Source organism: Myotis lucifugus, unplaced genomic scaffold (genome assembly GCF_000147115.1).
Source record: "Myotis lucifugus unplaced genomic scaffold, Myoluc2.0 scaffold_393, whole genome shotgun sequence".
Lineage (NCBI taxonomy): Eukaryota > Metazoa > Chordata > Mammalia > Chiroptera > Vespertilionidae > Myotis > Myotis lucifugus.
Genome location: NW_005871441.1, coordinates 537,927 through 563,077, shown reverse-complemented (window position 1 = coordinate 563,077; position 25,151 = coordinate 537,927). Strand labels below are relative to the sequence as shown.

Genomic DNA, 25,151 nt, shown 5'->3' with positions numbered 1-25,151 from the left:
TGAATTTCCCCCCTTTGGCGGCCTGTTCATTCCCAATTGCCCCCCCAGCCAGCCTGTTCGCCCCCAGTTGCCCCCCACCCTTGTTGGCCTGCTCGCCCTGCCGGCCGGATTGCCCCCAATTCCCCCCCCCTGCAAGCCTGTTTGCCTTTAATTGGGCCCCCCCGCCCCCCCCCCCCCCCCCGCCCCGCCGGCCTGATCGCCCCTAACCGCCACTGCCTCAGCCCCGCTACCATGGCTTTGTCCGGAAGGTCTCCCGGTCTAATTAGCATATGACCCTTTTATTAGCATAGATAATAGTAATAGTAACACCACTAATAAAGTCCCATAGTCACCCTAAAGGTGCAAAACAGTTTCAATTCAGAAATTTAAATGTCCAATCCCATGTTATAATCAAAAGAATTTATCATTTGAAGTTAAGGCTTTTCTGGGGGCTGCTGCAGGCAGGAAGCCAGCATTGTTTAAGGTTTAGGACAGTGGGAATGAGGAAAGGAAGGCGAAGCAAGAGAAAATCCTTACTTGAGGTGTTGTGGTGACGGCACTGGCTGGGCAAGAGTTTCATTACTTTCTCGTGTAGGCTTCTCCAGCATCCTGAGTGGCTCATTCTCTCCCAGGCATCTCTCAGGGGTGGTACTTACCTCCGGCTCTTTATTTCCTGCTTCTTTCTCAGTACTGCAAGTCAGAAGTCCACCTCCTTGAGGAGCCAGACCCGTCTCTTGGTCACTCTGAGATGACCCATGATGGTTCTCCTGCATGCAGCTCACAACTGGTCCATGGGAGGCAAGCATACATCCCCTGCCCCGACAAACTCTAGGAATAGAGGCTGCATCCAACTCAGCCACCTTTCCATGGCTCCATCGTCAAAGCACCTAGCCAGCCACTGGCATTTCATTCTTTAGATTTCCCCGGCAGGGGTTCTAGTTCACCTCCATGGAGGCCCCTTCCCTAGCCTTGAGGTAAGAGGCAGGGGCATCTACTGCTCTCCCTTAAGAGACTCAAAACACACAAATGGATCACTTCAAAGAAATCCCCACCCAAAATCCCCACTTTCAACTCTAACTCCTCTTTTATACCCTTAATGTGGACGAAAAGTTTAGGGTGGTTACAGGTTTTTTACCATCTCCATTATAAAAATAGCATACGGTATAGGTATTATGGTATCTTCCAAAAAACATAGATTTTAACTTTATTACCAAGCCCGGCCAGCATGGCTCAAAAGTTGAGCATCGACCTATGAGCCAGGAGGTCTCAGTTCAATTCCTGATCAGGGCACATGTCTGGGTTGTGGGCTCAATCCCCAGTGGAGAGGGCGTACTGGAGACAGCCGATCAACAATTCCCTGTCATCACTGATGTTTCTCTCTCTCCCCCTCTCTGAAATAAAAATATATTTTAAAAAATACCTACATTCATTGTTGAATGTCTAATAGCTACCACTGAGTCCCTAATTTGTCCCTGGCCATGGCACTAGGCCCTTTTTACAAACATTTAAAGTTTATAGGTTTATTGTTTGTTAACTATTCTATCATTTTCATAACTGAGGATTGATAACTGGCATTTAAAAATCTGTGGAGTGCATGTTAATAAGATTTTCAGTAGGAAAAATTATTCTGAAAGCCTAGTCATAGAACTTCAGATCTGGAAAGCACTCCTGAGGTTGTTTTGTCAACCTCATTCATTTCCTTAAGAAGCTGCAGAGGTCCTGAAAGGCTTGAGTTGAGGGACTTGCCCACGGTCATCACAGTGAGATGAGACGTGGATTATCACTTGCCACAGCTGCCTCTTATTCATAAAAACATATTAAATTCTGATTTATACTGCTAATTTTAATATTTTTCAAACCAGTGGTAGAAATGAATTTTTAATGCAAACTATTTCAGAGTCTAAAAAATTGAACAAACTGGGCTTCCAACACCACATAGAGCTGTATGAATCCCAATTTACTATACGGGAGAATGGATTCTTAATTGAATCTGTGCCTTAGAGTGGGAGAGTAATTTTTAAATGGAAAATCCTGTGGAGGTGGTGATGCGAATGAGTTGAGTCCAAGAGAAAGTAAGATAGCAAACCAGGCTGGAAAATAGCTTTTTCTTAAAGATCTGAAGGAAACCAAATGCAGATTGATTGTGCTCAGACAAACTATCTTTACGCCATCCTCCTAGTCTTGGCAGACTTTTGTGTTCGGATCCTTTTAGCTGATGATCTCCAGGGTTTCATAAATCCTCTTTCCATACATTAGCACTATGGTGACAGTATTCTTTTAACAAATATGGGAACCTAGGACATGCCATTCAGCGTTGCATTCTTCTCATGCAACCCAACAATCATAAGCTTTTAGGGTTGGCAGGGAGCCTAGAAATAACTGAGTCCAATACCACATTCAAAGATAAGAAAACTGAGGCCCAGAGGAAGAAACACCTGTCCTGGGAAGGTCACACAGTTAATGGCTCTAATCACGAAAGTTAAGCATTTTGACAGATACATGAACTCTTGGGTAGTCCCACCTTCAGCTCTGCGGACTTCAGAGTCACATTTTGTAGCGTGAAGTGCTAATTAAGCCAGAGGAATTATGGACTTACTATTTATAGGAAGGAGTGAAGACATTACCTAGGCCAGCCGTGGGCAAACTACGGCCCGAGGGCCGGATCCGGCCCATTTGAAATGAATAAAACTAAAAATAAAAAAAAAGACCATACCCTTTTATGTAATGATGTTTACTTTGAATTTATATTAATTAGTTCACACAAACACTCCATCCATGCTTTTGTTCCGGCCCTCCGGTCCAGTTTAAGAACCCATTGTGGCCCTCGAGTCAAAAAGTTTGCCCACCCCTGACCTAGGCCATGAAACCTGGGACACAGAAGGAGCTCTTGTCTCCTGAGATCCGAATATTACATTGAACCTTTGTATTTTAAGACAGAAGGTGGGTAATGCAGTCTCAACTCTCCTTGAGTTGCATTTAGTCTTGAAGGACCAGCTATTGCAGTTTTCTGTATCATGAGATAAATGAGTAACCCTACTCCTTCAGGCAAATGCTGCCCTCACCCAGTGGAAAGGTTAAAACCATCTTTCCAAACACCAATCACTTCAAAAGGAACGATTTCAAAATATTTTTCTATTATTTTGAGTTTTAACAATAATACTTAGTCAACACGCTTCAATGAATTTAAAAGTGAAAAGGAGAAAGGAAACCCACAAAAATGTTTTTAAATGCATACCACTCAGGTTTGAATTATCTCGACTTTTTCCTCTCGCTGTTCAGAATGGCTTTCACTGGATTGCCAAAATCAAATATATCTCTCAGGAGGCCTAGTGGTGCAAACAAAAGCGCTGAAATCAAAGAACTTGCAAGTTTTAATCTGTCAGAGACTATGGTACTGGGGAGAAAGTCACTTAACTTCTCTCCATCAGTTCCCACTTCTGTGCAATGAGGATAAAACTGTGGAGGTATCTCTCCTGGGTACTGTGTGGGTTGGCTAATTAAAGCTAATTAAGCCCCTGGAAAATACTATGTAAGTGCTGGGTATTTATGTGCCACTAAGACCCACAAAAACTCCACAGGGACAAGATTCTGTGCAGACAGCACAATCTCTATTGGTGATTACTAATTACCCACTGCTTACAATGAGAGCACTGTGTTCTGCAAAAGGGTAGGGAAAGGAAACAGCACACAATGTCATTCAACAACACCATCTTTATTCAAAAATATATATCTATGAGACATTTCAGAATATACTGCTGCCACCAAAGACAGCCTATACTTCTAAATAAAGACCTAAATTAATATACAAATTTAAGCTTTAAAAATATTCTTTAAGAAAAAAGGGGGGGAAAGAACGAAGACTTTCTGAGGAATATGACCTAAAGGAAAGGTCCTTTAAGGTCTATGGATGCCCTAAGTAAAGAAGAAAAAACACAAAACACAAACCACCCATCCCACCCTGCCAGATCCTTAAATTAAACAAATGAAGTAAAGCACACCTGGGAAGGATATGGGAGAATTAGATTTAAAAAAAACAAAAGCATTTCATTAAAACAACAACAAAAAATACCAAAACTAACTTCCTCACAGGAAGTCCACTAGTAGTAACAGATGTTAAGAGGCCATCATATTCATTTACATAATTGCTAGTTTCATTTCTTGCTCTTGCTGCAATAATTATGCACCAATGGCTGGTTAGATGCAATCAGATAAAACATCACAGTGGGCAAGATTCATTCTGTTATAACGTTTCATCTAGCTGATCAGAGCAAATATCTACCATACCCTTTTTTTGGGTTGATTTGTGGCTAGTAAAATTTTCCTTCCTTGATGAAAACATACAGAATGTCCAAGGATCTGTTCAGAAACATGCTCTTAGGTAGAACTAAAGCAGCACACCACATGGGGAGAGGCATATGTGCAGAAAGAGCAAAGACTCGAATTCATCTTGCAATTTTAGTAAAGTCACCCACTGCCCTATGGCCTCTGGGAGAAAATTTTATATATAGACTCATTATTTAATCATGACAGGACAACAGGCAGTGTTCAACACAGTCCACATTCTAATCTGAAAATAGCTTAAATGCTACTAGGTTCTACACAGAGTTAAACTGAATGCCTGCTATGACTTTTCACTGTTTTCACTTTTGGCAGGCAGGAGGGCTCCTTTAAGAAAAACCTGCTATACTTTTAAAAACATAGGTTATATTTTAACATGTAAAATTACATGTAATTGGCTTTTTGGTAATCCTCAGAATAATGGAGAATCTGAAACCCCCTCCACTGGATCCCATTTTATAGCTTTGGGATTTCAACCTCTGGGCTATAATTCCTATTACACTATTGGGGCAAATTGTTTTCTGCCCTTTCCAATGTCTAAAATAAGCCTGCCAAAACAGAATGATTTATAGTTAACAGGCCTAACCTTTACTAAAAAGCAAGTAATGTCAGATGGCATGATAATAGAATTAAAACCCAAAATTAATATCCCAAACTTTCCCCCTTCCCCTGCCCAAGATGAGCCATTCAGTAACATCTGACACAAAGTACTCCTGGGCACAGGGACACGTGCAATGATGTGGCTGACGGACAGATGAGCATGCACGGTGTCATATTTGCAAGGGAGATAAGCAAGTGCAGTCACCATCCTGAGGACATATGTCCACACAGTGAATTGTTAGTGTGTGCCCTACTCCCCAAAAGAAAGGGTCAAAGCAGCACCCACACAGAACCCAGGCTCTTAGCATGCCTTTAGCTTTTCGGCCCACCACTGCCATTGCTAACAAGCACCTTCATAGCCAACTGGGGTCAGAAGGCTGTTTTTAGGAAGGTGTTCTATGACGCTGGGTAGACCCTTGAAAAGGGCAGCCTGTTTGTAGGAACCTGAAGCAAAGTACTTATTTTAAACTCATCCTTGTAATTCCTGTTACTCTGTCTCTGAACTATGATTTTATGTCCCAGATCAGCTCCTAATCTTCTTGCTAGATTCTCTAGTCTGCTTACAAAACAAATGCACCCAACCATTGACTATACATCGCCAGAAGTAATAGTAGGGGAGAATCAGAGATTTAGCAAACTCCTTATGGCAAAGCTGCTCGACAGTTGTGCCTCCCTTTGGGGTTGATGGAGTCAGGAAAGCCAATGACTCCAGGTTGAATTCCTCAGTGGAAGCCTGTACTGAACTTGAACGAGCCCAGCTCAGACGGAAGCTGCTTTCATGACACAATGCTATCATCAAGACAAGATTCTTCTGAAAGCTTCCAGAAGTACACATGATTTTCATAACTTCTTCAGTATAAAGTGAGAGCTAAGAATGGAAAACCAACATGGGGCATAAAAACACAAAGTGGGAGAGTTTGTATTCTTTCCAAATATCAATCTAAACTGGATTCCACTCACCACTGTTCTGAATTGTGCTCAACAGGAGAGGCTGGAGAGGAGAACCAGAGTTTGTGGTTCTTTCTGGAGGCTGGGGGCCAGGCGGAAGGAGGGATAGAACCAGGGGCTACAAGGTTATTTCCAACCATGACTTGCCCTCTTTTTTCTGCTGGTAGAGATGGGAATCTGGGGCATGGCACCTGCCCTAGTCAGTAGAAAAGAGGTCACCAGCAGAGGGCAGGGGGGCCAAGCCCCCTGTGACGTTGGGCAGCAATGAGAGGTCTGGCAAACTCTGAATATGGGACTTGAGTTCCTTGCGGACCTGGGTTACCCGAGCAAGCTTCTGTTTATATTCCTAAGGAAACAAAGAGAAGACAATGCAGTAAGTCTTTGCGTGCTGGTGGCCAAGTTTAAGGACCCAATACAGATACTCTCACCCTCTTTTCCTACGTTCTCCCCACCAGATTGCCCCTGCCCTATTCAGCTAAAGGACAATGCTAGGTTTTCAAACTCTGTAAAACTTTATATAAAAAAGGAAAGCAGAATTCAATACTGTCAACAACATGAAATGGTATCACTTAGCACTTGAGATTTGGAAGTAAAAAGAAGTGACATTTTTGTATTTACAGTGTCTTTTATTTGGTTCTTAGCTATTTCAAAATGCCTTATAAAATACAGATGCTTAGGATTTACAATTATTTTGAAGGCTATACCTAGACATGGCTAGAAAAATCACTATAAAACTATACTTTGTGTGTTAAACTTGGACATTAAACCAGATTTATCATTTTTGCAGACAATGACTACACGAGCTCAAAATACCCAATGCCACTACCTGTGCTTATTCCATTCCCAAGTAACTGAACAAGTCCCTGACGAGGTTTCTAGTCTAAACAGGCCAGACTTATCCTCCAAAAGCCTAGCTTTCATCAAGTCACCCCCCAGAGAAAGTGAAGCACAGCACCACACTGTTTCCACGACTCTCAGAGCTCAAGGTCTTCTAAAATGAGCTCCTGCCAACTTCCCAACCCCCTAGGCCAGTGGTCGGCAAACTGCGGCCCCTTGAGTGTGGCTCTTCTACAAAATACCACGTGCGGGTGTGCACGTACAGTGCGATTGAAACTTCGTGGCCACACTCAAGGGGCCAAAGAGCCACATGTGGCTCTCGAGCCGCAGTTTGCCGACCACTGCCCTAGGCACACGCCACTGCCTGTATGGCCATTTGTTCAGGATTCTACTCAAGCCCAGAGGGGAACACAATCTAGACACGGATCTTTCTTCTCCTGGTCCCAGCAAAGCCCAGCCTCCACTCCTCTGCCTACCTGCTGAGTTCCACCTCTCTAGGGAAATCTTTCCTCCTCGTCCAGGAGACTGGTCTGCACCTCTGCCTGCTCTGGAACCCTCCTGTGCACAGAGCATGCATCTGGGCCCCTTAACAGCCTGCTCTTAGGCACTCTCTCCATTCATGTTAGACTTCCATGTTCCTCTAAACCAGCAGTCGCCAATTGGTGGCCCGCGGACCACTGGTGGTCCGTGAGGTCTGAAAAGTTGGCGACCACTGCTCTAAATGATGACTCCCTTGATGATGGGAACTGAGTATACCACTTTCCCTCCTCAGCTCCCAGTTAAAGGTTCTCTTGGTAAATCTGTATGGAATAACCCACCAGGTCATGTGAGGTCTGTGGTTTACAGCCCCCTTAGGGCTTGTCTTTTTTCCTCTAGTTGTGCCAGCCTCCTTAGTGTTTCTGCAAGGACAAGGATGTTTCTGAGACTGGGTCTTTGCTGACTAATGCCTCTCCTGCAGGAACATAAGAGAAAGCACTGGGCTAAGTCTCAGAGACCTGGGTTTAGTTTTGGCTCTGACTCTTAACTTGCTATGTGACTGGGGACAAGTTTCCTCTCTTCCTTCATCCTCACCTTTCTTATCTGAAAATGAAAGAACTGGACCACCCACAGATCTTTCTTCAAGTTCTAGATCCCTTCATGCCAACATCTCATGAACACTTGGAGAGGCAGAGGGTTTGAGGGCATAAGCACGCTTGGGAAGAGTGATAAGACAGGAAATAAGTTGAAAGAAGAACACTTAGTTCAAGTTGTAAAAATGAAGTCCAAGCAAGGAGTGGAAGAGGGGATTCAGGGATGCAGGCAGGGAGGGTCTGCCCCCACATTCCCATAGGCAGTCAGCCTTCCCCTGAAATAACGGCTGCTCACATAGGCCATCAAATGGAGAGACTGGGAAAGAAAGTAAGCGCTCTTGGCACATTTTTTTTTCTTTGTAGAATTAAACAAAGAAAACTATAACCACAACACATAAATACTTAATAATGAGCCCCTCATCAAACTTGTAAGCTTCAGGAGCCAAGAACCAGCTCCATCTGCTTTCTCCCAGCATCCACCATGTCCAGCAGGACTCTGAACAGTAGGTGTCCGACACCATTGCCCAAAGAAATAATAGTATATAAAACATAATATTATGAGCAAGTACACAATATTAATCAGCTTTAAGTCTTGAAACTGAAGACTAATTTCAAATGTGAGGATCTAAAATGTCAAGTTCCCTGTCCTTCCCTCCACAAACATTTTTCTTCATTGGTTTTACGTACTTCAAAGAAAATCAATAGAAGATCCACTCTATTACTGGACATGGATTCATTTAATTAACTTCTCCTGAATTCTAGGTAGAAAAAGGGTAAAATACTTACTCCCTGCTCAAATCCTCTGACCAAAGCTGACAAATAAAAGCCGCTTCGATTTGAAGCCATGAACTCCTGGCAGCTATAGAGCACTTCATTTGAAGGAATTCCTCAAGAACAGTTGAATGTCACTGAGTCTCTAGTGAGCTAAGCTGGGACTAGAATCCAAGACTCCTCACTCTTGGGTGATCCTCAGACTGACTTAGCAAATCCATCTGAGGTTAAAAGGAAAGACAGTTGATCTGATCAGGTATCACCTTAAGTTCAAATAACTCTCTCCCAGGTAATCTTTAAAACAAACAAAAATATCATTTGCTCCTTTTGGGGGTGGGGTGTTATCATAATTAGATGCTACTATATCCTAGATATCATTAAAAAAAACCTTTATTTTAATAAAAAGAAACATGTTCCACATTAAAGTCCTCTCGTTAGGCCACTCTGAAAGCTGATGGATCCTGCCCATACCTCCTCATGCTACCAGTTATTCTTCCCCTAGTGATTTCTACTTTAGAGCAGATGCATGAGCCTAGGAATAGGGCATTACTAGAAAAGAATGGGATTGAAAAATACAGAGCTGCAAGAAACAAGGTTAATATACAAAAGTCTATCGCTTTACTATATACCAGCAATAAACAAGTGAAATTTGAAATTAAAACACAGTATTTAGTAGCACCCAAAACAATGAAAAACTTAGTTATAAATCTAATAAAATATGTACAAGATTGTCTGAGAAAAATACAAAACTCTGATGAACAAACAAAGAACTAACTAATTGAAGAGAAATTCTATGTTTATGGCTAGAAATGTGGTAGACAGACATGAGCAGAGCAACAACGAAGGGCCAGTACAGAAGGTCATTTAGGTGGAAAGTCCCTGATGCCTAGCTAAGGACAACTGTATGGTGGAACCTTGCCCCCCAGGGTGACCTTTCCTCCCCTAGCATATCTCTGGTCATGTGATTTGAGACCCCTGACCTTTCCTCCCTAGAGATAACATCTAAGCCTCAGTTGTAGTTCGGCTCCAGGCCCAAAGGAGCAGCAAAACCAAACAAGCGACGCTATGGCTGACCTCAGACCAGCTGCACTGACTAATGACCTTCTGCCCTGGCACTGACCAAGCAATCAGTGGAGACCCAGACCCTGAAAGAACACACCTGGAAAGCTGCTGATTATTATAATGAGATCTTCACCTGGGACCTCCCCTAAAATCTTCACCCTTAAAACCATTAGGACTTTCCCTTACCCACCCCTGGCACGTTAGCATTACTTCCCTCACTCCAAGCTCCAAGGGCCCTTCTCTTACCTCTATAACTTGTTTCCTAAGCCCATTTCTTCTAGGAATTACTTTTTCTACCTCTGTAATTTTATAAATACATGTTCTCTATTAGTTTGACAAATAAAAGCTGCAGGGTCTTGACTCTGAATTCTTTCCTAGCCAGAACTTAAGTCCCGAGGTTGCTGAACCCAGGTCCAGTGGTGAACCTGGTGCCATTCCTGCTGCCTACAACAGGAAGACTCAATACTGTTATGATGTGAGTTCTTCCCAACTTTATCTATAGATCCAATCAAATCAATGCAATCCCAATCAAAATCACAGCAAGTTCTTTTGTGGAGATAGACAAACTGATTCTAAAGTTAATATGGAAAGGGGAAAGTTTCAGAATAGCCAAAACAATATTGAAAAGAACAAAGTCAGACCTACCTGACTCCAAGACTTACTATAAAGCTACAGTAATCAAGACAAGGTGGTACTGGCAAAAAAACAAATAGATTAATGCAACAGAATGGAGAGCCCAGAAACAGGCCCATATAGTCAACTGATCTTTGACAAAGAAACAGAAACAATACAGTGAAAAAAAGACAGTATTTTCAAGAAATGGTGCTGGAACAATGCAAAAAAACAAAACAAATCTAGACATGAGTTTTACATCCTTTATAAATATTCATTCAAAATGGATCACAGATTAAAATGTAAAAGCACAAAACTATAAAACTCCTAGAAGATAACACAGGAGAAAATCTAGATGATCTTTAATTTGGTGATAACTTTTAGATACAACACCACAGGCAAGACCCATGAAAGAACTAATAAACTGGACTTCATTAAAATGAAAAAAAATTCCTGCTCTATGAAAGACACTGTCAAGAGAATGAAAATGTTTGCAAAAACATTAGGGGAATGCAAATTAAAACAACAATGAGATATTACCACATACCTATTAGAATTGCCAAAATCCAGAATACTAATAACAGCAAATGCTGATAAGGATATGGAGCGACAGGAACTCCGTTATGTTGCTGGTGAGAATGCAAAATAGTACAGCTACTGTGGAAGACCAGTCTGGCAGTCTCTCACAAAACTAAACATACACTTACCATAGGATCCAGCATTACACTCATTGGTATTTATGCAAAGGACCTGAAAACTTACGTCCACACAAAAAAACTGCACATGAGTATTTATAGCAGCATTACTCATAACTGTTAGAAGCAAACAAGATGTCCTCCAGTAGGTGAATGAATAAACAAATTTTAGTATATCCAAACAACAGAATATTATTCAACACTAAAAAGAATTGAGCTATCAAGCCATGAAAAGACATGGAAGAACCTTAAAAACACAAGACTAAGTGAAAGAAGCCAACCTGAAAAGGTTAAGAGTCCAACTACATGACATTCTGAAAAAGGCAAAACTATGGCAAGAGGAGCTGGAATGGGTAGGGAAGAATAGACAGAGCACAGAGAATTTTTAGGGTAGTGAATATACTGTAATGATGGGTATGTCCAAATGTGTAGAATGTACATCAATGTAAACTATGGACTTTGGGTCATTATAATGTGTCAATATAGATTAAGGGTGACAGATGTGCCACTCTGGTGGGGGATGCTGACAGTGGGGGAGACTATAAATGTGTGGGGGTAGGGAGTATGGAAATCTATGTACATTCCTCTTAATGTTGTTGTGAAGCTAACACTGCTCTAAAAAAATAGCCTTTAAAAAAACACACCCTTGGGCCAAAAGGTTTAAATACATTAGCAAGGGTGTGTAGGTATATACTTGAATATCCAAATACAGGTAAAGTTTGCCTTTAAAACTATTAAAACATGTTACCTGTTTAACTGGGACAGTTGAATGACCCAACTTAATGCCTTGAGGAAAGATGAGCAGGTTAGAATTCACAGCCAGCTCTGACTAGGTCAAAGTGAAGCTATAATAAGTTTATAGTCCCTAAATTCAGTAGTAACTGTGATCTCTCCCACCTCTCTCATTTTTTAAAATAGACTGTCTTTTTCCAAATAAAGTCATCTATAAATGTTGCCATAGACCAACAAAAAAATTAAGAGTGAATCCAGTCTGGCTGGTGTTGCTCAGTGGTTGAGCATCAACCCATGATTCCCGGTCAGGGCACATGCCTGGGTTGCAGGCTTTATCCCCCAGTAGGGGGTGTGCAGGAGGCAGCCCATCGAGATTCTCTCTCATCACAGATGTTTTTTTATCTCTCTCTTCCTCTCTCTGAAGTCAATAAAAACATATATTGTTTTTTTAAAAAGAGTGAATCACCTCCCAATTCTTCCCCTTGGTCGGGTCAGGGCACTCTCTTAATAGCTGCCTTTCCAGTTCTGGACAGGTTAAGGAGACAGACCTCAGGAAAATCAGAGCATCTTTTTTCTCAACCTACCAGCCTACCTTCTGGACAAAAGTGTGATCCACAAGCTCTGCTGCCACAAGGTTCCAAACTGTGCCCTCAGCAACTCCTGCTCTCATAAGAATCCAGGCTGCTTCTCATGATAATAAAACCAACTTCAGTGATGAGACCCATTCGAATTTTTCTGACTCCCTTAAGTGTGCTGCATCCCACAATCTCTTTAGCACACAAGCACCACTCAGGTAGAGAAATGATGTGGCAAGGTGGTTACATGCACCTTGTGTAAATTACCTTACGTATGTGTGTGATAGAGCACTAAGCCTTTAATCTAACACTCATGCTACCTGTCTGGTACAGGAATTCAAGAGATCAAGACCTGCACTATTTGTATCAGCAGGATGACACCGCTGCAGCACTCCTGCTCATCACTCTTCTCTTCCTACCCACTGACTCATCTCAACCACAGCTCACATCTCTTTTTTGTATTCCTGTCTTCAGACACTTGCCTTTCCTACATTACCAATCTTAAGCAAGAGAAGACAAGGTAAACACAAGCAGTCCTGTTGCTTTTTCTTTCCTGTTCATGCATAATTTATACTGGGGTGGTGGTAGAGGTGAGTGGTTGAGCTGAATCCTCCATCTGGCTACATGCACCTACGGCAACAAATTCTACCTCACCCCAGAGAGACCGAGAGGAGCTGTGAAACAGTAAGAGTTCTATCAGACTTCTGTTGCTACCCTTGTTTCGGGATCTTTGAAGAGGAGGTGGCGGGGAAAGTGGGCATCTGTGATAAACTGCCTGGGTTTATCTGACTGCCAAGAAATGTTTAAAATGAAGAGGTAACGGCCCAATGTGTAGTTTTGAGATAATGCCTAGGATTTATGCTCTTGGCAAAACTCTGGAATCTCGGCTCACAGACTCTCCAAAGTTGCAGGAAAATGCGTCTCCAACATCCCCCCGTTTCCAGTGGGTCCAGCTGACACTGCGTGAACACAGCCCATTATGGAGCACCAAGACAATTGGCTGAAAGGAGCAACGCTCACACATTCTTTGCCTTTTTTGGTTAGAGCAGTAAGCCAGACCTGACATGCTGCAGATCAGCTCTGGGATAAGAGGGTTAAAAATGACAAGGGCTGACATTGCAATGACCTTTCTGCAGGAATTTCATTTCCAAAACAAAATTATAAGCATTTCCTCTAGCAACTCATGTAAGAAATGCTGAGCAAAATGTAAACATTGTCAAGCCTATATTTTTCTTGCTAGGAAGTATTTACGTAAGAAAAATTGTGTTAGAAACACCACCACCACAGGCAGGGGCTTGACTTGATGAAACAAGATTCCCAGTATAAGACTCATGTTTTCTTTTATCTTGCCCTGTTGTGCTATAGGACACAGGCATATAAAAATTACCTACTGCATGACTACTCCCAATTAAGAGTCATAAAGGGTCATTATGCATGAAGCAGTTTATAAAGGACCTGTTTTAAAGGTGACCTGCCACACTGAGTTTAAGTCAAAGAACTGCTTCATCACATGAAGGTTGGGAGAGCCAAGCAGAAAGGGGAAGCTGGCCTTCACCCTACTATTATTTAAAATGCCCACTCAGCCCCCTCATCCTGCAGGAGCAGGGGAGGGAGGGGACTAAGGCTCACAAGGACCTACACTTAGAAATAACAGCTTCTGCTTAAACCACAGCTTAATTTTTTCTTTCTTCCTTTCTCTTTCATTTGTTTTTTGTTTGTTTTAAAGGAAAATACAAAATATAAATCTTTGGACTGAAAATAAAAATGCCACTTCTAATTTCTCTTCAAGGATCTATGTGGGAATAAAAAACCATCACTGACCTGCACCTTTCTCCCAGCCAGCTCCATGCTCCCATGTGACTTAGTGGCAGCTGGGACATTTCAAAATGATACATTCTGGGTGTCACAGCAAGACTGGAGCTGCTGAGTAAGTTGCTGGGGAAGATACAAGGAAAGAGGAAGTTGTGGCTCCAATTCCAATGCTTGGGGTCTTTCAGCTCCATTACCAAAACCAGTAATAAAGGTACACATGAAGTTTTCCCAGAAGGAAAGTGACAAAATAGCTACAATGAGAGAAGTGTTCTCAGAGCAATCCAGCCACCCACTGGAGGAATCAAATGGAAATGGGCGTCTTAGGCTTGCAGTCATACCACAAACCAAGGGTTTTTAGGGCACTTCTTTCTCTCCAGAGGACCCTTTACACAAGGTTTACAGGAAGCTTCTGCTGCCACCACAAAACCCTCTCTGACAGGGATTTGCAAAAGCAAGGGAAGAATAGAGTTAGTATTTACACATAACTAAAATAATAAAAATAAAATCAATTTTAGGATTTGACAAATGTAATTATAAACACTTACAAATTATAAAGATAAACACAATTTAAACACATGTCCACTATGCTTTAAAAGCGACTTATTAGAAAAAGGACATGGGAGCCTTTAAAAAATGTTTACATTATTTATGTAATGCGTCCCTCATTATGTAAGACCAAATACTAAAAGCGTAAAAAAAACTGTTTACTATTTATAATTAGTTCTCTCTTTTTTTTAAAAGTTAACTGTCAAAAAATGTTTTATGCAAGTAACAAAGCCCTACAAACAGATTTCCTTAGGGACCACTTCAATGGAAAATCAGGTTATTGATGCTGTTCATGAAGGGTGTAGATCTTTCAACTGTTTCTCCTTTTGAGCCAAATACTGGTAGTCAAGCATTCCTGGAGGGCAGCTGAGAAGCAAAGGGTAGAAGGAAAGGGACTCTTTTTCACACAAAAGGATTTTGAGCAACGTTTACTATAATTTTAGGTACTAGAAGGTCTGCCTGGGGCAAGGCAGTCTGTAGGTTACTGAACTGCATTTGAATACAGTCTCTCTTCAATACTTCAATTCCTTTCCACAAGCAACCAAAAAAGGAGGGAGGTTGCTAGGATAAAACAGGAAAAAAAAAAATCCAGTCAGAAAAATCCAAGTTTAAGTCCTGTGCTACCACTTGCCTGCAGTGTGACATGACTTCACGGTGCTGGACTTAAGTGTCCTTATATATAAGACAGGAATGGAAATAATGTCTACACCATGGGGTGGCTTGAATGAGATCAGGCCCTTGCTAAACTGTTCAATTTGAATTAGCAGATCTGAAGGGGGAAAGAGCACCCTCCTATGTTTATTATTTTATGAGCAATACTTAAATTTTTTGATTTACATGTTAGAATTGAAGAAAAAGAGAATTATTGATGAGGCCTAAAATCCTTCCTCTCTCCAACCATTTGAGTATGTCCTGAAATTTTAGCACCTTTACTAGAAGCTGGCTTGTGAAAATAAAAGGGTTTGATCTCCAAGATGGGGGGAAAGTCAGGCAATTTTATAATTAGGTGGCACCATAGTCCAATCCTACCAATCTAAGGCCAAGAGAGGGGAAGGAATTTGTCTACGGAGTAAAAAGCCTAGATCTCGTGGGAACATTCTCAACTTGGAAGGAGTCCCCATCCAAGGTATACAGGTGGACTTCCGGTCAAGATGGCTGCGTAGGTAAATGCAGCACTCACATCCGCTCACAACCACATCAAAATTACAACCAAACCACAGAACCATCATTCAGAACTGCCTGAAACCTGGCTGAATGGAAGTCCTACAACTAGAGAAAGAAGCCACATTGAGACTGGTAGGAGGGGTGGAGGCATGGAACGGGATGATCTGATACCCACGTGTGCCTTGTTTTTTTTAATGGGGAGGGATATCTTGGCTGCAGAGGCCTTCTGTGGGAAGCAAGGAGTCCCCGTACTGGGAAGAGAAGTCTCTGTAACTTCAGGCTGTAAAAACAGCGGGAATTGTGGCTGAGTGACACATCCCAGGCGTTCCTCTAAAAGGGCTGGTGCATATACTTACTTGGACTCACTCCTTCTGAGCTCTAGCGCTGGGGCAGCAGCTTGAAAGGATCCACGGACATACGGGGAGGAACTAAATTGTCTGACATCAGGGTAAGAACAGCTTTCTCCCAGACAAAATTGTTGATAGAGGTCAGTGTTCCTATGCTGAGACCACCCCTGCAATAATGATGACTGGCAGGTGCCATATCTGAGTTTCTATCAACCTGGATCGCACTGTTTATATGACCCTGGGGACTCCCTGAAACCCTGCCCCACCCAATTTGCAGCCCCCCGCAAACTGTTTGCAGTGGCTTTTCCATACAAATAGCCTGTCCTGGCTCAGGCTTCAACTTTTCTAAAATCTCTCAAACAAGCAGCAGCTGGCCTCAGTGTGCCCCATACCTCTCAATAAGAGGCCCCAGGCCCAGCACTAGCAGCAGCCAGCCTTGGTTCACAGCTTGGCCTCTCCTGGGCAGCTCTAACCCCAATTCAAGTAGCAGCCACCTACAGATTGCTCTGTAGTGTGTGCCTGGTGGCCCCAGGAGGGCATAGACAGCAGCTGACTTTGCACCTCCTGGGAGGCTCCACACATCCAGTGGTCAGCTTCAGATCACGCCAGATTACAACCCTACCACATCCATGAGTGACACATTCAAGGGGCAGACTCAGAGAGTACCATAGTCCCACTGAAGCAAATCCTGCTCCATAGGGGCATCTCCTGCATAGCAGTTTTTATGCTGTAGACCAGGGGTCCTCAAACTTTTTAAACAGGGGGCCAGTTCACTGTCCCTCAGACCGTTGGAGGGCCGGACTATAGTTTAAAAAAAAACTATGAACAAATTCCTATGCACACTGCACATATCTTATTTTGAAGTAAAACAACAAAACAGGAACAAATACAATATTTGTAGTTTGAGGACTCCTGCTGTAGACACAGCTGGTCCGAACAGCCAATTGGCTGGGGCGTTGGGGGAGGGGCATCAATCCCCTCCCAGTGATGCCAAAAGCAATCCAGGCTCAACTACAAACAAGACAGTGCACACAGCCCACACAGGGGCACATCTAGAATGCTCAGTTCAGGCGACTAGGAAGGCTGAGCCCACTGGGCCCTATGGACACCTACTACACAAGGCCACTTACTAATTCCAGGAGACATAGCAGCTCTACCTAATACATAGAAACAAACACAGGGAAAAAGCCAAAATGTGGAGACAAAGAAACATGTCACAAATGAAAAGAAGAAATTGCCAAAAAAGAAAAAAAAAGAACTAAATGAAATGGAAGAAAGCAAACTAACAGATGCACAGTTCGAAATAACGGTTATAAGGATGCCCAAGGAACTTAGTGATAACTTCAAGGAACTTTGTGACAACGGTGAACTTAGAGAGAACACCGATGACATAAAAAAGGACCAATCAGAAATGACACATACACTAACTGAAATAAAGAATAATTTACAGAGAATCAACAGTAGAGTAGAGGAAACTGAGAATCAAACCAGTGATTTGGAATATAAGGAAGCAAAACAACCAATCAGAACAACAAAAAGAAAAACGAATAAAAAAATATGAAGATAGTGTAAGGAGCCTCTGGGACAACTTCAAGTGTACCACCATTCGCATCACAGGGCTGCTGGAAGGAGAAGAGAGGGAGCAAGAAATTGAAAACCTATTTGAAAAAATAATGACAGAAAACTTCCCCTACCTGGTGAAAGAAATAGACATACAAGTCCAGAAGTACAGACAATCCCCAAACAAGAGGAACCCAAAGAGGCCCACACCAAGACACATCATAATCAAAATGCCAAAGATTAAAGATAAAAAGAAATCTTAAAAGCAGCAAGAGAAAAGCAGTTCGTTACCTAGCACTCATGTGACTACCAACTGATTTCTCAACAGAAACTTTACAGGCCAGAAGGGAGAAGCAAGAAATATTCAAAGTGATAAAAAGGACCTACAACCAAGATTACTCTACCCAACAAATCTATCATTTAGAATTGAAGGTCAGATAAAGAGCTTCACAGACAAGAAAAAGCTAAAGGAGTTCATGATCACCAAACCAGTATTACATGAAATGTTGAAGGGTATTCTTTAAGAAGAAGAAGAGGAAGAGGAGAAGGAAGGAGAAAAAGGAGGAGGAGGAGGAAAAGAAGAAGTAGAGGAGGAGGGAAGATAAAAATATGAACAATAAAATGGTAATAAATACCCATCTATCAACAATTGAATCTAAAAATCAAAATAAATGAACAAGGAATCTAATGAACAAAATAAACTGATGAATAAAATAGAACCAGAGACATGGAAACATGGAACAGACTAAAGAATCTTAGAAGGAAGGGGGAAGAGGGGAAGGGAAAAGATTAACCAAAGAATTTAATATGCATATATGCATAACCCATGGACACAGACAATAGAGTGGTAAAGGCCTGGGGTGGGATCTGGGTGGAGGGGAGCAATGGTGGAAGAAGAGTGTGACATCTATAATATTCTTAACAATAAAGATTTTTTTTTAAAGGTATACAGGTGACTATTGAACAACATGGGGTTAGGAGTGCCAACTCCCTGAACAGCTAAAACCTGAATATAGCTTTTTATTCCCCCCAAATTGTTCAAGTCCCTTATATAAAACTAGAGGCCCGATGCACGAAATTCGTGCAAGGGGCTCGGCCCCCACCACAGCAGCGGCTGCCTCTGCCTCCGCAGCTGTAGCTTCATCTGGAAGGTCGTCCAAAAGGACGTCTGGTCTAGTTAGCATATTACGCTTTTATTATTATAGATGGCATAGAACAATGCATAAAGTGAGTCCCCCACATCCATGGATTCCCAACTATGGATCAACAATACTGTTAGCTGATCCTACATTTGGCTGAATTTGTGAATGCAAAATCCTAGCATATGAAGGGTCAACTGCATACTTACTGAAATAGACCTGCACAGTCCAACTCTGTGTTGTTCATCGGTCAACTGTACTCTGACCTAGCCTAGAGATGAACTGACCTGCCACCTGAGATCATGACACCGCTACTGGGGTAGGATTGGTGATGAAAGATTGACAATACAGAGAGGATTTTATGATCTAGTCAGAAAATAACCAAATAACCCATAAACAGAATGACAACTACATGGTGCTCTGATGGAAAAAGGTAGAGAGCTATGACAGTATATATGGGGAAAGGGAGGGGGCAGGGAAGACATGGCTTTATGAGGTAGAGATGGGAGAGGGTTGTCAGGGAAATACTGGACTTGGGATATAAAAGATTAATGGGAATCAATTAGATAAGGGTAAATGGTGGGAGGTAAAGGGACAGAGTGTTCTAGAAAGAGAGATTAGCACATGTAAAGCCAGAGACAAAAAAGGCCAGAGCTGCATTTTGAAAACATCACAAGGTTGCCATATGAAGAATGGATTGTAGGACATAAGAACAAATGCAGAGCAGTAAAGAGGCTACTGCAGGGGACCAGATGAGACAATGACAGTTTGGACCAAGGTGGTAGAAATAGAGACAGAGAGGAAGATGAGGGGGACAGATTCAAGAAAAACTGAGGAGATAAAAATCACAATGGCTTGGCGATTACTCCAATATGGAAAACCCACAACGAGAGGTCATATGGCAGAGGTGCAGGAGAGGAACTGAGAGAGAACCTGGGACAAGAGAAGGCTGAACTGACCAATTTGGGAGGTGAGTAAAACAGGGGGAGAAATACCGGATGAGGCCTAGTGTCTGATTTTGATGAACAGCGATACCATTCTCTGAGGTAGGGAAAGAGAAGAAAAAGAAAGTTTACAAGGAAGGAGATGGTCTGTTTTGGCCATATCAAGTTTGAGTTGTCTGGGAAAGTACGATATATTGGTCTAAACTACAAGGAAGCGTCTATATTAGAGATCTATATTTAAGCCACCAGCATACTTTAAGCATGCTACTCAAGAAAAAGGTCCAGAATGAGAAAAAGTCTAAAGGAATTTACAGACCAAGGATGAAGAAAAGCTTATTAAAGGAAAAACAAAATTAGAACTAGCAGAGAGTGGGTATAAGAAACTGGAGAAGGAAAAACAATAAATGGTAATAGTACTAAATGCTATAGAATGGGCCAAGAGGAGAAAGCGAGCAGAGACAGACTGAAAATTATCTTTTGGGTTCTGAGATTACCACAGGTGAGGGGATTTTGAAGACAGCCTCTTCAGAGGAATGTAGATATGCATGCCAAGACGCAATGGGTTCAAAAGTAGAGGTAGCAAGGGAAAACAAGATATTGTCATGGTTAAAAAAAGGGATAGTGGTAATGGTGCAGGGTGTGCTTATGTGAATGAGATTTTAAAATATATGTATACATTAGTGAGGCAAAGCATGCTGCCTGCTGAGAAGGACACCTTCAGCCAATCTACTGGAGACTTCTGCAGAAAGGAAAATAAACTGGCCTTAAAGACTCTGCATGATAAGGAACAGCAGATACTAACAACTTCAAGTCAAACAAGTGTTGGAACCTGTTTGTCTCAAGTGAGGGTAAAACTGTTACTTTATAAATAAAAAAACACACCAAAGATAAAGGCTGCGAGGATCACTGGCCTCACAGAGAAAGCAAAAAGAGCCTGGAATGGGAATTGCAGATCCTTATCACTGAATCATAACTGGGATAGACAGTAGCTTTATGGAAATAACTCCTAGTAAGTCTATGCCCCAGAATAAAAACACTATAGACAAAATAGAACTTGAAAAAGCACCAAATACATCATATCGGACATCATGAAGAAAAAGTAGGATATGTCCATTCAAAATCACTATCCAAATTCTAAGAATGCTTAGAAAGCTGCTGGTAAATTTTTGTTGAGTTTAAATTTGCAGTTATTCTGCTTAAAATTCTCAAAGTATCTAATGGCAAGAGAACTGTCCATACTTTTTCCTAAAGATGCTTACAGGATCTGAATATGGAAAACAAATAAGGAGATCTGTAAAGTCCTAATGACAGCCAACTGGTACCATTACTTCTTCACAAGAAGCGTGCCACACCTTAGGAGCGCATGGACTTCATTTGCAAAGGTTTTGTGTTGACTCCTGGTTATAATAATGAACATTTTTGCCCTAATCATGGAGAAAGACACTTTCTGACTTTATTTCAAGTCCCACGTGTCATAGAAAGAAAAATGAAGTCAGAGATATAATTTTCAAGTTTGCAAAGTACACTACAATCCAAATTGACTTTCTTCAAAGATCACAACTTGAAGTGGGAATAGAAGGACCACCTTAACAGCACAGGCATACCTTGTAGATATTATGAGTTCAGTTGCAGATCACAATAAAGTGAGTTGTAATCTTTTTGCTGGTGGAAGGTCTTGCTTTCAGTTTGTAAAAATCACATCTGTGAAGTGTAATAAAGTGAAGCACAATAAAACAAGGTATGCCTGTAGTAGGGATACTCATAAAGACTAAAATTAGATTTGCTCAAAATAACACGTACTCATTGGGTAAAATGACACTAAGACACAAGCTCAAATTTCTGTAATTTGAACTCTGTTCTCAAAGTCATGCTAACTGAAGTCAATGTTATAATAAGTATCTGCTATTTCCCCACAGCTGTTCAAATGTAACCAGATAATTTAAAACTCAGAAGAGAGGCCCATTTGTCTAATTAAACTATTCAATGTTCTTTCCTTCATAAAACAAAGATTAGTCTTTAACTTGTGGATATATACATACATATGTATGTACACACACACACACACACACACACACACACATCTTGTCTGTTTATAAGACTCAATGAAATTCTAGAATGCTTAAGATGCTTTGAAAAAAAACAACAACCAAGAACAACTAAGGCAGGAATGCATACTGGTGGCAAAGACCGTGAAATGTACGTGACTTTCAGCATACTATAAGACAGGCAGATAGTTGCAATACATCGATGTTTCTAACTCTCTATCTCTCTCCCTTCCTCTCTGTAAAAAATCAAAAAAATATATTAAAAAAAAAAAGAAACATAAATGCTCAATAAAAATAATTACTGAATACCCAACCATAGGTATTCAAGCAGTCACTTAAAATGCTTTTAAAGTTTTTATTCATAAGGGAAAATGATCAAGTGGGAAAACGAGGCATGACAGAAAACTGTCCACACATTATGATCATTTAAATTTTAAAACTAAAAAAAATAATAAAGGAACTATAGCAAAATTAAAAGTAGTTATCTATGGATAGTGAGGTATGATTTTCACCTCAAGTTTCCTATGATGTGTTTCTTTTAAGATCAGCAGAAAAGAAATAAAGAAAGAACCGACAGAATTAGCTGATTAGGAATTACTGTTCTGGCAGATGAGCCCGGTGACAAGGGGCCAAGATGATGCTTTGACTTAACGTGCATATATGTACTTTATAAATATAAAAAACTAGTACTACATACACCAGGTAAAACTCAGTGGAGCTGTTCCAGAAAGTAGGAGAAATCACCAAAAGTTGGACTATACGTATGAAAACAATGTTACAGCTAAAAGTACGGAATGCTAGGTGAGAGCTTTGAAATTAAAAAAAAAAAGTACGGAATGCTAGGTGAGAGCTTTGAAATCATGTCACTTTTTCTATGGGAAGTCTCATTCCCTTAGGTTGCCCAATATGCAAAGTACATTCTAATTATTATGATGAGGTGTTTTTTCCCCTGGAGTGAAAAGAGATAACTAAACTGCAAGTCTGGCCTGAGCTATAAGGGTCAGTGATGACCGACATAAATGAAAGGAATCCAAGGACCCAGCGTACTAGTACAGCCTCTGAACTCCGTATTACTCACAGAAACACACAACTCAAGAAAAGTCTCCACCTACTGGAGGAAAATCTGGGGGCGGGCGGGGGTGGGGGTGGGGGTGGGCTCCCATATCAAAGCAGGGATGAATAAGCAGTGAGCAAATCATGGCCTGCTATGTAGGGAAGAATGACTATAAGACCCCATGACCACTTGAGCAGTATAAGCAGACTGACCTTTTCAACAACTGTTCTAACAGCACATGGCGCTGATAGGACTGCTAGTGTTGGGAGGAAAGAATTATATGCGAAGGAGGGCAGTGAGTGCAAAGGACTGGTGGACAGGTGGGGCTAGGCTACACAGAGCTGTGAGAGGCAGCTGTAGGCAAAGCCTCTCAGTTCCTTCCTAGAGTCAGGAGTCAGGAGATCGGGGTTCTGGTCCTTGTGATTTTCTGTGACCTTAAACTGCTCATAGAAGCCCTGAGCTTTGTTTCTTCATTTAAAATGAAGGTTAGATCACCAGGTCCCATCTGTTCTTAATGGACGAGATAGTGGCTTTGATCATCATGGGAAATGGGGAAAATTTACTCCAAAGTTGACTCTCTGTCTCCACCTATTGCCTAACCCATTATTGCAATGAATGCTTCTAACCATCTGTACCCTGTAGGAAGGTGAGGGATACTGCCAAAAACAACAGATGGCCATCAGTTTGGTTTAGTACTCCCGCAGCTATAGCCAAAGAATTTCTCAAGTTGTTATAAGCAAATTACAAACAGAAATATGAAGAATCACAAGGCATTTGGGCCATTTCCCCTTTCCCAACAGTGTTGTCTGGAGTAGAAGGCTCTACTCCTGAGTATTCATTACAGCCAAGGGGGAGGCACCAAGCTGGGGAAAACAGCAGTGGTTTTAAGTTCAATGAGCCAATCCTTCCTTCCACCTCCCTCAGAGCAAGAACATGCAAAGGGAGGACCGGGTATTTAGAACCCTGGTAGCAGAGTGGGTACCCTCAAGCTTTAGAAAGGTATATATATATTGGAGGCTACTTTGGAATGCATGATACAACCATTTTAATCCCTCTACATAAGATGACATTTCTCTAAAACAAGGTTCTTGGGAATTGTTGAAATGATTCAACATTAGCTACTCTTCTGTGTAGGTCACAGCGGTTCTCAACCTGTGGGGTCACGACCCCTTTGGGGGTCGAACGACCCTTTCACAGGGGTCGCCTAAGACCATCGGAAAACACATATATAATTACATATTGTTTTTGTGATCAATCACTATGCTTTAATTATGTTCAATTTGTAACAATGAAATTGGGGGTCACCACAACATGAGGAACTGTATTATAGGGTCGCGGCATTAGGATATCTTCCTAATGAGAACCACTGGTGTAGGATATCTTCCGGCTGTTGACCTTATGGAATCAAATTCAGAAGAAAGAAACAACAAAAAAAACAATAGCACAAACCTGATGGAATGTTACCAAGATGTTTGCCTTGGATGCTATTCCTGATCTGTGGCTAATTCCCTTCTCTGGGCCTTGAATTTCTTCACCAATTCGGAAGTCAGACTACCAGGTGTACTGGTTAATAATGTGGAATTTTTTTTCAATAGATGGAGTTACATATATGTTGATATATATGCGATTTGATATATATGCTATTTTGTTGTATTGACAGCAGGCTTCAAAACTTCATGTCAAATTTGCTGAAGGTGTTAACATCATAGATATTTTTACACTTAAAAATGTCCAATTTCGTGCCAAAAAAAAGAGCATTTGCGGGAAGTTTTAAGTCATTACTTTATTTTGAAGAAAAAGTTATCATATACTTCGGGAAGCTTATAGTGAGCATGCTCCATCTCAAAATACTTGTGAACGCTGGTTTAAACACTTTAAAAGTGAGATTTCGATGTGAAAGACAAAGAATACCCAGGTCAACCGAAAAAGTTTGAAGACCAACAATTACAAGCATTATTGGATGAAGATGCGTGTCAAACTCAAAAACAACTTGCAGAAAAATTAAACATAGCTCAGCAAACAATTTCCCATCGTTTACAAGCAATGGGAAAGATTTTAAAGGAAGGAAAATGGGTGCCACATCAACTGAACGAAAGACAAATGGAAGACCGAAAAGTCATCAGTAAAATGTTGCTTCAACGGCACGAAAGAAAGTCTTTTTTGCATCGAATTATGACTGGCAATGAAAAGTGGATTTATTTTGAGAATCCCAAATGCACAAAATCATGGGTTGATCCAGGTCAACCATCAACATCGACTACAAGGCTAAACTGCTTCAGAAAGAAGACAATGCTCTGCGTTTGGTGGGATCAGGAAGGTAT

General features: G+C 41.4%; 1 protein-coding gene across 9 annotated transcripts in view; it reads right to left on the bottom strand.

Annotated features, from left to right (window-relative positions):
- Positions 1-25,151, bottom strand: part of RPRD1B (regulation of nuclear pre-mRNA domain containing 1B) — an 82,381-nt gene that overhangs the window by 20,476 nt on the left and 36,754 nt on the right. The window contains exons 7-9 of one of the 9 annotated variants that reach the window (XR_002826097.1): positions 14,041-14,154; positions 8,559-8,764; positions 6,082-6,211 (exon numbers count right to left, since the gene is read on the bottom strand). The exons of 1 other annotated variant lie outside the window; for it this stretch is intronic. Coding sequence is in view for 3 of the 8 variants with exons in the window: in XM_023743469.1 (XP_023599237.1) it covers positions 5,441-5,785 (345 nt within the window). In the remaining 5 variants the exon portion in view is untranslated. Of the gene's footprint in view, positions 1-3,670; positions 6,212-8,558; positions 8,765-14,040; positions 14,155-21,335; positions 21,433-25,151 lie in introns of those variants that run through there. 7 more of the 9 variants (XR_002826098.1, XR_002826095.1, XR_330570.3 and 4 more) reach the window with 7 other exon arrangements.